This window comes from Aythya fuligula, chromosome 14 (genome assembly GCF_009819795.1).
Source record: "Aythya fuligula isolate bAytFul2 chromosome 14, bAytFul2.pri, whole genome shotgun sequence".
Lineage (NCBI taxonomy): Eukaryota > Metazoa > Chordata > Aves > Anseriformes > Anatidae > Aythya > Aythya fuligula.
The window spans coordinates 18,805,999-18,822,102 of NC_045572.1; the positions used below are offsets into that span (position 1 = coordinate 18,805,999).

The 16,104-nt window shown below is 48.6% G+C and overlaps 1 protein-coding gene across 2 annotated transcripts in view; it reads right to left on the reverse strand.

Annotated features, from left to right (window-relative positions):
* NR3C1 (nuclear receptor subfamily 3 group C member 1) overlaps positions 1 to 15,196 on the reverse strand; it is a 62,067-nt gene extending 46,871 nt beyond the window's left edge. The window contains exons 1-2 of one of the 2 annotated variants that reach the window (XM_032196999.1): positions 15,036 to 15,196; positions 11,823 to 13,012 (exon numbers count right to left, since the gene is read on the reverse strand). In XM_032196999.1, the coding sequence (XP_032052890.1) occupies positions 11,823 to 13,009 (1,187 nt within the window). In that variant the 5' untranslated portion in view covers positions 13,010 to 13,012; positions 15,036 to 15,196. Of the gene's footprint in view, positions 1 to 11,822; positions 13,013 to 14,024; positions 14,106 to 15,035 lie in introns of those variants that run through there. The other variant, XM_032197000.1, reaches the window with a different exon arrangement.
* Between the last annotated feature and the right edge of the window lie 908 nt (positions 15,197 to 16,104).

Below are 16,104 nucleotides of genomic sequence, written 5' to 3' on the forward strand. Positions count from 1 at the left end.
AGAGGTTAGAAAAAATGCTTTTTCTGAAAGATGCTAGCACTGAAGTAGCAGCTCTTTGGCTACAGAGAGCACAAGGCAGACTGTATTTGCGATACAGGATCTCTTCGTGTTCATTTTTCTTTTAAGCCTTAAGCTTATCAGGATCGTTTGGCCAAAGCAAATAACACAAAATATATTACAAAGTCTTCCCTTCCCTCTAAAAAGGGATTACACAATTTACAAAATAAATTGGTAAAAAAGACATCCTACCATTCTTTACGAATTAGATTTTAATCTATGTTTGTTTGGAAATCTGAGTAAGGTAGCAAAAGCCAGCTTGCTTGATTTACTTTCCGAGTACAACTTACAACCTTCTACTTTTTCTTTAGTGTTTTATTCCATTTTGAACCACGCTTCTCATAGCAAGTATCTCTTCAACACAGTAATTTACCATATTCACAAGACCTAATTCTGCAGAGCTAAATAAAAACACAGTAACAGCTCTTTTTGACATAAAAAGTAATTAAAAATGGTACAACCCTTCAACATCATCGTAGTTCTTTTCGTAAGGAATCTACCAGACTCGATCACTGAAATAAACAACCAAAAATAGCACAATAAAAATAATTCACTAATGTATCTTTGGAACTTCCTTATCAAAAATACTGTAAATATATTGAAGTTACAATTTGAGAAGAGTAAGGTATAAAAGAGAAAACTTTTATACAGAGGTGAATGTTTCTAATAGTACCTATGGTTAAAAAAAAAAAAAGCTAACAAGGTATTTTAGAAGCACGCAATGTATATTTCCTCTTCCTCTGGTTATTTGTTTGTGCACTTACAGTGTTCGCACTACCTGGCTTCCAGGAGATGCTGATCTTTGCCTTCCAAACCGGACCCTGCCCCAGCCTCCCAGTGCCTCACCCGCCTGCTCCTCAGCCCCAGTCAGCGTCTCCCCAGCTCCTCGTCCCGCAGCCCTGCGGGTCCTGCCCTTCCAGCAAAATGGGGTGGGACCCACATGGGGCATTTTCATCAAAGTACCCCCAGCTGCTGCGGTCTGATCACAGCTGGGTAAGGCAGGAAAATGGTGGGGGAGGCAGCAAGCAGCTCTAACAGGTTCCCAGCAGTATGGAAATCCCTAGAAACCTTGCAAATACTTGAGCCAAAGGTTTCCTCAAGGAAACCCTAACTACCCAGAAACCCAAGATGTAGATTTTTTTTTTTTAAATACGTATAAAAAAAAAAAAAAAGGCAGGTTTCAGAAAGCCATCCCCAACAAACCTGCAAAAAACAGTATTTGAAGTCTGTTCAATTACAGGCTTAAAAGATTTGTTTTGGGAGGGAGAATGTTTACATTTCTGAATGAACAAACCCTCCAAAAAGAGTAGCTAGAATTTCACATTACTCCAGTATTTCCACCATATTTATTTCCTCAAATGAAAGAATTATTAGATTGCTGCATTTGGAATCTAGACTGAAAGCAAACTGATAGGAGGTAACAGCGAAGTTCAAAACAACAACAACATTCTTCCAGGGGCTTACAGAGAATTTTGCCACTCGGTATAATATAGATGCAGACAGACTAGATAACGATTTGAGATCTAAGGAGACTGCATTAGCTCAATCCCCCTTTCACTGGTAACCAATACTTCTTTAGGCTTCCGAGCCTCACTAGAAGCGGGACTTCAGCATGAACAGACATGAACAGAAAAAACAGAAACCTCATTATTTTGCTGCATTTAAAGACCGGAGGCAGCACAAAAGCAAGCACAACACAAGTGTCATTAGCATAGCCAAGGAAGGGTGAGAACAAATCCACTCTTTTGCAAAGAATATTGAAGAAGAGTACGCGGATTTAAAGTTAGCCTGGGTGACATTCTGTAGCTACAAGCTTAATTAGTTGGTTTTTATAACCACAGTAACTCCTTCTGCAGAGCACTGCCTGATCACTGAGTATTTTCATTTTCGTTTCTGCAGGAAGTTTGATAAACCATGAACATTACAATTCCAGCAAAAGGAACTGAGAGAGACAAGGCATTCATATCAACTATGGAGAGAAATTAATGCCATCGACATGTCTGATTGTCTATTTTTCCACTACTAGGTGTGCTCATTGCTCACCTGCTAATTTGATCTTCATTTTAAGTCAAGTTTTCCCCACTGATGCACGTGAATAAAAAGAGATATTTATAAGGAATTCTATCATTCAGAAAGAATCTGAATTGGTCATTTCATATGCAGCCTGCTATTATTTCTCCAAATATTTATTGTCTTACTGCAATTCCACATTCCCTCACTCATCTCCAGTATCTATAAGCTTTTCTGGATATCAAATTTGGAATCTGTAATTTAAAAAAGCATTTAAGGGTCTATTCTCAGTTAAAACATGAAGTAGATTAGAATATAAGACAATATAAAGCATTTTATGAAAAACAGTCTTAAGAGAAATTCATACCTAGCACAAGATTAACAGAAAATCAGCAGGCAAAAAAAAAAAGAAGGAAAAAAAGAAAACAACATCCAAGAACAAAGTAAAAGTAATTAAAAAAAATACTACAGGAGAGAAAGCACAGCTAGGCAGCATGCAAACTGAAATCAGGACATGAAACTATACCATGTGCAATTATCTGTTTTTTTCTTTTAAATTTACATCTATGAACTGCATTCTTGCATAGCAAATCCACACACATGCATGCAGCACATGCATGTTTTCAGCTCTGATTTGTTAAAAACATTGAGTCAATGGCTTAAAAAAGTTCTGTTAGCTTTCTGGAGCAATAAAGCTATTTTTTTTTTTTAAAGTGAGAAAAAAACTGCATGGGTACACAGAAGTACTTAACGTGCTCATGGCATAGACATGTTGATTTAAAGCACATTGTTAACAACCTGCATCTTCTGATGGCATAAAAACCTACCAAAAATGGGAGAACTCCGTATCTCTTTTGTGACAGCACACTTACAGATGTATCCATACACCCCTCATTTTTACGTGATGTGAGATATCCCCTGTATTTTACGTGTATACCACACAGCCCCTCACGGACACAGCATTACCTGACAGCCAGCCTTCTTCGAAGCCACACCAAGCATCCCTTTCTCCCCAAACCTTGGTGAATGCATTACAGATACTTAGGAACTGCTGAGGAGCGCGGTATGGAACCGGGCTCCAACACAGACTACCGAAGTACAGCAGCACACTGCCTTTAATTCACCATGACAATCACCACAAGTGTGGCTCTGACTGGCGGAGAGGCTCCACCATGGAGTAATTGGCATCTGCGCTGCGTAACGTGTTCTACCAGCATCGTTCTGGCAGCAGCTCCTCTTCTGCAGAAATCTGTACTGCAACAGTAACAGACCGTATTACCATGCCATTAGACATTATCGCACATACACACCAGGCTGTGTCAAGCAGGTTCTTCAAGTAATAACAAAAATAAACCGCATCAGCTGCTCTTTTCTGTCACAGCCACCAAACTCCCAGCTAATGAGCCAACGCTGCACTGAGGAGCAACCCTTCAAAGCTCGCAAGAAATTCAGGAGGGTCACAGAACTTCAGGTTTGCGCTCTCAAAAGCAGCTTATGATGGCATGTGAAGGTTCGGAAGACCCAAGGATGTGCCAATGCCACCGGCACGGCCAGGAGGCCAAGGGCACCAACGCTGCCCAAGCGCAACGAGGAGCGACCTGCTCCCCTCACACAGACCCCGCAGGTGCTGGGAGCGCCACACGAAGGCTGGAGGAGTCTGATGCAAGACCAAGAACTCCTTTGCTGAAGATTTTACAGAATTTCACATGGGCCATGCCATTTGCCTGCCCCAATCACCCTGCCAGAGATGCAGGTGTGCACAGGGAAGCCAGGCTCCTGGTGAACAGCAAGGTTATCGCCTTTCAGCCTCCTCCAGCAGCACTTCCAGGAAGCCGAGGCAGGCAAGCAAATACAAGCAAATACCGTGAGAAAGGTACGCACATGCAAAGAAACAACGCTTCCCCCCGTCCTCTGCCAGAAAAAAAAAAAAAAAAGAAAAAGTTTCTAATATAACGCAGAAGTCTACCACAACAGAGACTTTAGGTAAGGAGAGCTCCAAAACTAGAGCCCTGAGCATTACTTAAAACTTGTTACCTAAAACAAAAGTAACCAGAAATGTGAAGTATCTGAGTAAAGCTGAGTAAATTGCACTCGGCTGCTAAGAAGTTCCGTATTAAATCTTCTGTGACCATGATGCACGAACACAATCACTATTTCCAGCTGTTTCCTGACACACGGGGTAACCGTGCAAATTACTGCAAATTGTATGGAGAGCGTACTACTGGAGAAACCCGCTGTGGAACTCGGTTTCTTCACTAAATTACAGCAGCACTGAACTCAATTCAAGAATGGCATTATTATTATTTTGGAACTTGTTTCTCAAATGCAGCTTGACCTTTGACATTTCGGGAAAATTGAGATCTTTGAACAGAAAGTAGAACTTGCACATTACATCACGCCTCCAAAAACACGGCAGCAGCTCACTAGACATTCAGATTTACAGTGCACCGGGATTTAACTTTCCAGGAAGACTTAACATGGAGTGTGAATCCATAGGTACAGATGGAATCGTGAGCTTTAATTATAACAAATTGATACAGGCTATATTAAGAAAGCAGTTGGCTGGTACAGAAATGTACTCTGCAAGATGTCAAGATGGATTTGATAGAGGAGTACTGCTTCCTCCAGAAATTCCCCCAGCTGTAGTGACTATTGATTTAAGGAGCCATTAATATTACACTCCCCGTGATACCCTGGATAAGCAGCGTGGCGTACTGGGATCTAAACTTAATTCTCACTTCCAAGAGCAGCCAGAAAATCCTGACATCAGCTACGCTGCCAAACTCAGCCCCACGTGCAGGAGCTCACGAGGCCGCGGTTACCCCGAGCTCTGCTGCGCTCCGGGACCTCGGTGCCCAAGTGACAGAGACGGCGGCACAGGCCAGCAAGGCAGAGGGATGTGCTTTTGTCACTGTGTGAACACGATCCTATTTCCCGCGATGCAGTACAGAGCTTTAACACACGAAGACATTGTTTCAGCCAGGGAAAGAAGTCCGGCAGAAAGTTTCTCAGTAGAGTTAGCACCAGCTGAATCAGCTATGGGCATAGGAAGCTGGTCCAAAACATGACACCTTCACAGCAAAGATGAGGCAAGAAGAAAAGCCTCTGGGAGAGAGTAATTGGGCTAAATTGAGCTCCCAGCCCAGCTGCTTCTGGACAAACACTCGCTCACCCCAGCTCGCCGTGCCACACAGCCTCCCGCTGCCACCATGGTTCCACTCAGCCTCCTGCCCGTGGGCACAGCAACTTGATTGCTCCGTTTCATTTCTGTCCCAAGGACAGCTGAACCTAGCTGACGCGAAGTCAGTGACAAGGCAACAAGCTGAAAGGAATTACTGTAATTTTGTGTGCGTGTCACCTACTGCAGCCATCCCGGTTCACTTCCATCCCATGGAGATGGGGCTACCAACCCGCAGTGTCTTTGCATAATTTCCCGAACCCAGCATACAGAATGGGATTAACTCCTGGCCTACGAGTATCTTGGTTATTTAGGCAAATACTGTATTATAAATGGGTTTCACACTACGTGAATCAGTCAGAAAACCTGTCATGAGAACTCCACATAATCTGTGTACCTAATGATGCAATGCTTCAACACTTCAGCAAATTATGAGATTAAATTCATGTATACCGACAGTGTCTGGGAGACAAAGTCTATAAAAATCAAACAGCTTAACACAACAAACTCTCTGGATCTGTTGTACAAAGTACTGTATGGTTACACATTCTTCCCAGCAGTTATCCAGCTCCACACCTAACTGTTCTTAGAAACACAGAAACAAACCTAAGTTGATTTTTTTATGAATGCATTTTAAAGTTAATTTCTCTATGCTGGAGACTACACACCATCAGATATTTTAATAACACAAAAACAAGGTAATTGTAAAGCTCTTGGGTTGAGAACAGGATTTCATTAATATTTTTTTTTTGTTGTTTAAATCTCAACAATGACGACTTTGGAACGCTTTGCAGAACGATTGAATTATGTTATCCCAGCACATCAGTGGCACAGTATCTGCTTAGTCAGCCTTAATGTACCCTTTAGGGAAAAAAAAAATAAAATACAATTAGATCTAGTAATATTCCAGAAACAAGGGGCTTGTGAGGGGAAAAGCTACTAACAAGAGACACACATTCATTTTCTCCCAGGCCAGTGTCTGAGTGCTGAGTCCTTGCCCCCTCCCGTAAGCTGGTGGGCAAGCCCCTGATCTAACACCCAGCGGCACAAGGACAGACACTGCTCCGGCCAGGAGGTCTAACAAAGCGCCCTAAGAGAACCGCTCACATCACACCTCAGACTAACGTGCCAGCACTGGATCTTGCATTTGCTCCAAAAAGCATTCCGAAAAAATCCAGAAGCCACTGATTACTAAAAAAAAAAAAAAAAAAAAGTAACAGCTTATTTCGATGCCTAGCATACCATAGGTAAAAGGCTAATGGAATTAAAAGATGATCTCTTACTCCACTGAGCTTTGTGCATCAATGAAGAACAGGTAAAGAAGCGTTGCAAAAATGTTTGCAACCAGCATACCCGGGGATTCAAACTGGTCAAATAACCCAGCCTCCATCCTCCCGAACCACATTGGACGAACGAGGCCACGAAGGAGCTGCGAAGGCAGCCCCCTTCAGCCCAGACACGCTGGGACCAGCACCGCCTTTCCCACCACCTTTTGGACCAACTGCAGAGCTCTCATTGCTGGAACAGCCCCACCAACTCAGCTGGTTTAAGCAAACGCACCAGGGAACAACTCTGGTGGACCCAGGCACTGAATCTGGGAAGGGAATGGGAGCAGCAGCCTCTCTTGTGTTTGAGGTGTAGCAAACAGGAACAGTCAAACTGCGGCGTGCGCACCGCATCGCTCAGCCAGCGCCGCCAGCTGCTCCTCCAGGATCTTCACTACTCAAAGTTAGGAAGCATTTCAAAAAAAAATTAAAGGAAGCCCCCCAGCAGCCCACCTGGTATGTGGTGGCTGTAAAAGGGAAGCCCGGGAAGAGAGAGCAGGACTTGGCAAGCCTTTACAACACACAGCTAGCTCCAGTTTGCAGTTACAGCTACGCACAGAACGGCTCGCCCCTCTGACTGCCCAGTTACTGTATTATTTTCAACAATACAGTAACTGGGCAGTAACAGCCAAAGTAAGAAGGGATGTTTGCATCCCCAGCACAGTTCCCCCCTCTGTGTAAAGCCCTGATCTTTAACACAGTAAACAGATGACGCAGGACTCGCTGAGGCGTCTATTTCACATCGATGAGAAGATTCATCAGGAGCTGCCTTAAACTACAGCCTTGCTTTTACTGCCTGCCTTTGAGTACAGTGGGGTTCAACTACTGTTTAAGATACGTAACACACAAATATGCAACGGAAAACAAAAATCAACTTGTGTTTCGCAAGCTGGAACTGGGACTGAAACCAAGGTCATTATAGGGGGTGTAAATTAGTAGAAGTTACCAATTTGGGCTGGACTCACAGAAGCCTACTCAGCTACCAGCCAGCTGAACGGGTCATTTTAAATGGGAAGAAGTGGATTATATCTGATGTGAGCTATGGTTTATCTAGCTACCTTCACTCTCACAGCACCTTTCACCATATGCTGCGGGACACCCCTAACTCAGGCCCTCCTGACAGAACAGGTAACCTCCTCGCTGCGCATTTCCAGAACGCAAAGCCTGACCCCAGAGTTACACTAGGCTGACAAATCACAACACAGGCTACCAAACCCTGGAGCAAGCCCTCCAAATAACGAGTCTGGGTTTTGTGTCAAAATAAAACGATGAAGTACGGCACGCTTCAGAATGTGCCATACATTGCACACTGCTGAGTCAGACAACATTTAAAGCACCGCGCTCGGCCGCGCCAAGCCACCGGCCTTGGCCGAAAGCCAGCCCGAAACAATGAGGTAAGACAAACGGACAACTGACCTTTGCCATCTCTAGCAAGCGATCCCTGCTTTTCCCTTCCTTCGAGTAAAATGTCCGAGCCCAAAGCGGCTCCCAGCTAGGCAGCTGTGACCCACCAGCTCTCCTGGCTGCGGCCGACCAGCAGAGCTTCCCCCCAAAAAAGATTCTCCTCCTCTTCCATGGCTTCTCGCAGCTCTCGCCCTTCCTTAAACCTCCTTAATGATCCTTATCCCCCACAAGCTGGAGCACTAGGAATGATTTCAAATGTAATACTAGAAGCCGTAACGCTGCCAGTGGGGCCCAGTTTTTGTAAATTCTGGCTGTAGGCTAAGAAAGAAAAAAAATCCGCGCTGCTGCATGGCTTCTCCTCGTCTTCCACTCCCCCCCCCAACAAGCCACATCTCCAGGAAGTCAGAGGAATAAAAAAGCTGAGTGGTATATGCATTAAATCCATTACTGCAGAGTCCTGCGAGCATGTGGCGCTAAAATCATTCCCCGAAATTTAACAGATTTCACTGGCATTTATGCAGTAAGCCACCAGTAATCTCAGGTTAGAGCCAGACACCATCAAAACCTCAAATTCTTCAGCGAGGCATTTACCAAAACCTTGCGGCTTGCTTCGCTCCTCTTTTGGATACTGACCCATTTCTTCTATCAAAGCAAGCCTACGGCAAATTCTTGCCATCGGCCTCCTTTCCTGATCCTCCCGTCCACCAGTCCCTTGACCTGCTGCCTTCTCATCGATCCAGATCTTCCTCGGGCAGCAGGGACCTCACCAAAGCCACCCCTGGGAGCCAGCCCCGAGCCTGTCCTGCTGCTCAGGCTCCTGCACACCCGCACGGGCACCGAAGCCTCGCCACGGCCCCGAGGTGCCGCCGGCAGCACCGGGACTTCTGCCGATTCATTCATTTGGAGCAAAGTTCTAAAGTTTGCGTTCTGTGGGCTATCTGCGTTAACTTCAGGATACTTTCCACTTCTCGTGGTGAAACCGATCGGTTTTCTCAGCCCTGACGATCACGTACCTCATTAGAGAGGGCTTGCTGTGCTCTCCTCAGGAAAAAAAAAAAAAACACTTAAAAATTGCATGGCAAATTTCAGACTGCACATCTATAAAGAGATGTTACACGCTTTCCTTTAAAGCAGGAAAGGTAAACACTACCTGAACACCAGGAGAGAACTGTAGCTTTTCACCCACACATTTAGTACCTAATTAACATTTCTGAACAGTAAATAAGACCACCAGCACTAGGAAATGCTTCCTACCGGAAACTGAAGTTTAGCAATCCCAGCCCTCATCTCACAGAATCAGTACCATAAAGAAAAAAAAAACAAAACAACCCCAAAAAACCAACCACAGGAACCCTGCAAGATAGCTCTTCCTTTGTTTCTGGAACAAGCGGTGAGCATGCCAATTTCGTTAAGTCTTCTGTAGGCGAAATAAACAAATCTACCCTGCATCAACTACAGCTAAGTCAGCTTAGACCAAGTATTTCTGACACAGTTTAGGAAGAAAGAATTCCTGTTTCAAACCCTAGACTTCACTAGCATTTCAAAGTTATTTTAAAAAGAAGATGGGGTTGCCCCTATCATAAGGAAAAAAAAAAAGCGAAAGCAAACAATGTTGGTTTTAGAATTGGACTTTTAGTTTTAATCTATTCATAAAAAATCAGTGGGAAATTAGAACAGCTTCCATGAACTCTGGAAACAAAGCATTTTTAAGCAAAACTCAACCTGAGCCCCCCCAGTCCTTTTACACATTCCTCAAATTGAGGAAAAATAATCCATTATCTTAAATAAGACAAAAGCAAGCTTTAAATACGAAACAGCCTTGCAGGAAGCAGGAACCTGCAGAGGAACGCTGTCAGTACCACGCCGTGGTCAGGGCAGACCTGAGCCTTCAGATGCTCCTTCCTTCTGCCACGGCAGGAGCTGCACCGCGGGTCGCTGCGGGCTCTCGATAGCGCCTGCTATCAGTGCCTAGGCAGCTCCAATAAAAACACACTGAGCACACTCCCCAAAATTGCTTCATAAAAGCACCGATAACATCTAGCACTGCTGTCCTTTTTACTCTAGGATCAGATATATTCTGTACACATTAGGAGCTTGAGTGGGTTTTTCATCACAAGACTATCAGAAACAAAGCATGTAAAGCTGCTGTTTATGAAATTCCCCAAAGCCTGACAAACATTTGTGTGTAAACCGTTCAAATATGACTGCGCTCGGTTCTAAATAGTTCTGTAAAATAAAAACAATGCATGAACTTTACAAAAATTCTCAGAAGTGCTGTTTCCATTCTGTACGTGGGATCTGCTCTGACATTCATCTCCCAACCCCAGAAATAGTTGTTCTTGCTTTGATACGGATTTTGTAATGATTGTCATTAAAGATAAATATATGGGAAAAACACACACACAGACATAAAACCAATGAAAAACAACATGGAAGGCGGACTGGTTATGCAAAAGGTAAGTACACAGGATTTCTACTGTCAAAATAAGTGATAAGGCACATTCAATATTCATACATCAAAATGGGATTTCTCCATAAATTCTGATTTTCCTTCCTGGTTTCCCTACATTATAGCTTGCTCTAAATACGTCACCAAAGCAAAACATGTCTCAGCTACAAAAATCAAAAACTACTCCAGAAATTTAGAATGAAAGCAAATTAAAAGTTGTCTTCCTGAAGCGCCCAAGGAATGCTCATACATCTCATTTCAGCCGTGGGAAACCAGAGCTAGCAACGTGCAAGGAGACGGGCAGTTAACACTCTGGGGATCGATTGTCAGTGGGACAATAAAAAAAGAAAGTTAAAACAGATACTTCATTAAAAGCCTACAATTACTGGTTTTATGCATTTGGGCTTCAAGAGCCATTTTCTAACACTCCACTGAATCACACCACAAAACTCTTCCTCAATCGAGACCGAACACCGTGCTTGTGCAAGGCTATGTTAAACACGGAATAGCCAAGAAAAACACACCACTAGGCGTTCGGGCTGAAATCAGAACCTGTCCTCCGACTGCGAGAGGAGACACAAACAGCTACCCATTGAGAAAGCTGCCACTGCTGTGTTTACTCCAGAACGGCAAAGTCTTGCACTTCAATATCCGTGCTATTGAATTAGCTGGAGAAAACCCTACTACAAACACACACTCGCCGGATCCCTCAGAACACCCTCCCCCTAGAAAGCCACCCATAAGCAAGCCCTCCTCCCGCTCTCCGTAAGAGTTAAATTTCAGGTATGTTTAAATCTTACTGCAAATACTCTTATCTCTTTAAATGCAGTTATTAAACGAACTGCTGAGTATTTCCTACTTGGAATCTTGTTGTCCATGTAAGGTAAATGCAATACCAAGCAAAGCTAAAACTCTACTTCAGCTTAAATGTAATTCTAGAAATTTACCCAGCAACCAAGTTATTTTTGTGCTTAACATTTAAGTAACACTAGGGGGGAAAAAGAACACCACAGTGATTTATCCTCTAACCCTTGAGAATGAAGTAGCTTTTGTATACACTTAAATACTTCCCTCTATACTGCCTTGTGCGTGGATCCTTCCACCACGTATTCAATTTTCCCCTTAGGACACATTTTAGATTTATTTTTATTTTTTAAAGCCTGTCAGCTCCCCTCCTCATTTCCTCCCTTTCACACCCGGAGTCGAGCACCCGGTGCAAATTGCTGCCGAGCAATGTAAGAACCACACATCGGTGATCCTCCATCAGGCAGCCGCACGCAACGCATGACAAAGCGACGATCGACGCGGAGGGGGAAAAAAAAATGGGAAAGCCAGCTTGCATGCAGTTGTGCTAAACATACTTGTAACATTTTAATAAAGAGAAACAAAAACTAATTACCTTGAATAGCCATTAGAGAAAGCAGGTCTGCCAGAAAGGTTGAGCGTTCCCAAAGGAGCTAAAGTCTCATCCCCTGATCCCTGGCACCTATTCCAATTTTCTGAACCGGCAGGAAGAGATGGAATGATATTAAAAATTGGTTTCTGATCCTGCTGCTGAGAGAGCGATGCAGTATTTAAATCATAGTGATACATTTGTCCCCCAGAGGTACTGACACCATGGATAGATATGGCAGAGACTTTAGTACCCAGTAGATTAGACCCAGAGAAATTTGCCTGACAATAAATTGGGCCCATGTTTTCCTGCTTTATGCCAGGAGTACAGAGTTCAATGAAGTCTTCCTTTTCCGTTTTCACTTGAGGCATTGGCATTTTGGAACTGGGTAAAAGGTCACCACGGTCATTAATTTTAGGTTTAGTGTCAGACAAAATAGGAGGCTTGCAGTCTTCCCCCAAATTTCCTTCCAGGAGAAACGCATCGTCTGCGGATATCGGGGACAGCAAGCCACCGTCATCGAGCAACGGGTCAAGCCTCCACGGGCTCCCATTTGGCTCTTTGCCAGGCGATACTGGTGGCAATTCTAAGTCCTGGAGAATATCCAGGGTGCTTTGGTCTTCAGAGAATAATTTCAAGTTGCCACCATTAGAGCCAACCTGGCTTTGGACTGACGCTCCCGGCTCTAAGGGGACGCTGCGGCCAGCCATGCCGGGGAAATCCGGCTCCAGCGGCACCTCAGAAGATGCTGCTCCCTTTGCGTCCTCTGCCAGGCTCGAGGACTTGTTCAAGCTTGCAATACTTTCTTCCAGGAGCCTGAAGTCCGTTTCTCCAGAAGAGATGCCAATTTGGCCCTGCTGCGAAAATCCAAGGTCATTTCCCATCACTTTTGCATCTGTTTCACCCATATACAGTCCCATGGAGAGTGACACTGCCTTGGAGAGGTCTGGCTGAGGCACATTGTTTACTAATCCTTTTGAAAAATCAGCCAGAGCAGGTTGCTGATTGGAATCTGACTGAGAAGACACAGGGAGAGGAGATGTAGATACAGGGGCTTGCACAGGAGCTCCACCCCTGAAGGGTGGATGAAAGTCCATCACAATCCCTCCTTTGGTACTGATGAGCACATTTTTCCTCGTTTCGTCTTGATCTGACGAGTTAAGCAATTCTTTGGAATCCATTACTTTCAACATTAGCTATAAAAAGATAACAAGCATTCAAAGTTAGCACACGAAGGATATTTTAATAACAGAATTTAAAAAAGTCCAAATCATTAGCCCAGTGACCCTCGTTTAACTACTTGGAGAACGCGAGCGCAGCAAGTCAAGTTACAAACGGATGTGTGCCACATCTTTCCCAAACCCACTGGTTTTGGTTTTTGTTCATAGCTGAGTGGTAACATGATTTTTTTTTTTTTTTATATAAAGCTTTGCTAAGCCCGGATGGAGCAGTAAGTCTGCCTGCACACAACTCAGAATCGGACTGCAACGTAGGACAGCTTTCTGAACACCCTCTCAAGCTCTGTTAGCCACCTTAGCAAGCAAGGAAGTGTACGAGTTGTTGAAGTACCCAATCCACAAATTTCAGAAGGTAACTTCCCCTCATATGTAATGCTTCTCAAGCAGGGAAGGAGCGAAGCTATCTACCACATTTATGAGCCGGTTTCCCCTCTCCCTGCAGGTCCTGATGCATCGCTCAGGGCAGGCAGAAGCAGCCCCTAACCCAGCTCTGCAGCTCGGTATCCACCAGCCAGCCAAAATCCAAACAATTTGCTATTTTCCAGTAGCTCCACAACCTCCACACCTCAAAACCCTGCCTAAGTCCGGCTCAAAACGCAGCTTGTGAGCCTCGAAACGAAGTCAATGCGATTCTGTAAACAAGTCCACGTTTATAAATAAAACCCAACCCAAACTAAAGCAGGATTTTTATCACCTCCACAAACTTTAGGAGCTCGTCACCCCTCCCCGAAAGACATCTAGCGCCGGAGACAAACCCCGTCGGTTTCATCTGCTTGTGTTTACTACATTTATTTCCAGCAGGGAGCACAAATATTTGGGGAAGGGCTGTAAATTCGTATGCAAACTTTCCGTGCCGCTCGCCCGCTGCCGGCAGCCGGCTGCGAGGGGCCGCCAGGAGGAAGGGGGGGGGGGGGGGGCAGCCCCAGGACCCCCCCCACCAAGGCCCCGGGGGGGCACCCCAGGAGCTCACCTCGTCCTGGCGGCCGCCCCGCCGCCCCGCTCCGCTCCGCCGAAAGCCGCAGCTTTCCGTGCGCCAAAGCGAAGGCTGCGAGCGGCACAAAGTCTCCGCGTGGAAAAAAAAAAAAAAGAAAAAAAAAAAAAAAAAGAAAAAAAAAATATTTTAAGGTGGCCCCGGCTGCAGCCGGCCCGGGGGGAACTTCCCCAGGCGCGACCCGCCCGGAGGCCCCGAGCAGGGGGGGGTCTCTCTGCCCCTATTCCCGTCCTAGGGCAGGGGCTGCGCCCCCCGACAGCCGCCCCCGAGCCCGGCCCGCACCGCGCGGCGCAAAACGGGCCCGAGGCCGCCGGCCCCAGCCCCGAGCCGAGCCGCGGCCATCGGGGGGGGGCTGAAGAGGGCTGGGGGCCGGCCCCTGGCAGTCGGGGGGCCTGGGGGGGGGCTGCGGTGCCCTCGGGCAGGAGCGGTGGGGCCGAGGCTCCCACCCCAAAAGGGACAGGGACAGCGACAGCGGCGGCCCCGCAGGGCTGGGAGCCCCGTCGGGGGGCACGGGTCCCCCTCGAGGTGTGTGTGTGTGTGTGTGGGGGGGGACACCCGCAAAGGGAGCCGCCAGACGCCCCAAAGCACACGGCGGCGGGGGCTGCCCCGCGCAGCAGCCTGCTGGCAGCAATGTGTCGGGACCTGTTGAGCCGTGGCGCTGGCACACCCACTTCTGCAAACCCGGCACAGCCCACGGCTGCCTGCGCGCCCCGCAGCGGGCTCCAAATCCCCCCCCCATTCCCCCTGCACCCTCCCGTCGGGGCCGCTCGGCGGGCGGGGGTCGCGCAGCCCCAGCCCCCGACCCCAACCCCTCCGCTTCCCCCCCTGCTCAGCCTCGGGGGGGCTCCCGCCGAGCCCCCTCCGCCGGCACCCCCCTGCCCGCCGCGCTGCCCTCGGGGGGCTGCACCCTCGACGCCCCCCCCCCCCCACCACCACAAACCTCCCCCTCCCGCGGGACCCCCCCCCCCCTCCGCCGCCGCCCCTCCTTACCTCGTCCAGGGGGGGGCGCTGGGGCTCCTTCAGCCGCCCACTGCCATCGCGGCCCCGCGGCCGGGGGCGGCCTGGGGGAGCCGTGGGGCGGCAGGAAGGGTGGAAGGGGCGCGGGCGGAGGAAGTAAACAGCCGCCCCTCCTGGAGCCGCGGCGGCGGGCGCCCGCTTCCCCCCCCCCCTTCCTCCTCCCACCGGCCCGAGCCCCTGCCCGAGTCCCCGCCCCTCCCTCTCCCTCTCTCCCTCCCCCCCCCCCCCTTCCTCCTTCTCTCCCTCTCTCCCTCCGCCGCGGCGCCCCCTCCGCTAATTAGCGCTAATTGCCGCCGCAGACTTTGCTCCCTCGCTGCCCGCCCCTTCTGTCCCTTTTTCCTTCCCTTCCCTCCCTCCCCTGCCCGCCCGGCGCGGCTCTGCCCCAGCCCCAGCCACAAAATGGAGGACGGCGGCGGCCTCGTCCCCTCCCCCTCCCGCCGCCCGCCTCCCCCCCGACGTGCGGCGGCTCCGGAGGCGGCGGGCACATGGAGGCTGGGCGGCAGCGCCCGCTCCGCTCCGCTCCGCTCCCTGCCCCTCCGGGCTCAGCACGGCCCGGCCCGGCTCGGCTCCGCGCCCCTCACCGCGGGGCAGCGCCCGCCGGGCTCAAGCGAGGGGGAACGGTGCGACCTGTTGGCTGAGGACGGCAACTGCAGCCGCCGCTCGGGCTCCCAGGGGCCGCCCGCACGCCCCGTCCCGTCCCGTCCCGTCCCCCCCGACGGCCGCCTCCAGCCCCGTGCTGCCGGCGGGGCCGCCCCGCTTCTCGCCCCCCTGCACTGCCCCAACTGCCCTGAGCCGGGGGGGGAGGCCGCGACCTGGAGGTGGCTCCCCCCGAGGGCTGAGGGGCTCAGGAGGGGTCCCCCCGGCGCGGCTCCCCCCGGCCCCTCCGCGCAGCCGGCCGCGGGTCTCGCCCCCGAGCCGCGCTCACCTGCACTGAGCCGGGCGGGGAGAGAGGAGCGGGGGGGAACGGGCCGGGGGAGGGGGGGCAGGCGCCGAAGGACGGCGAAAAGTCATGGGAAAGGCGCCTTCCAGGTCAAAAAAGCGC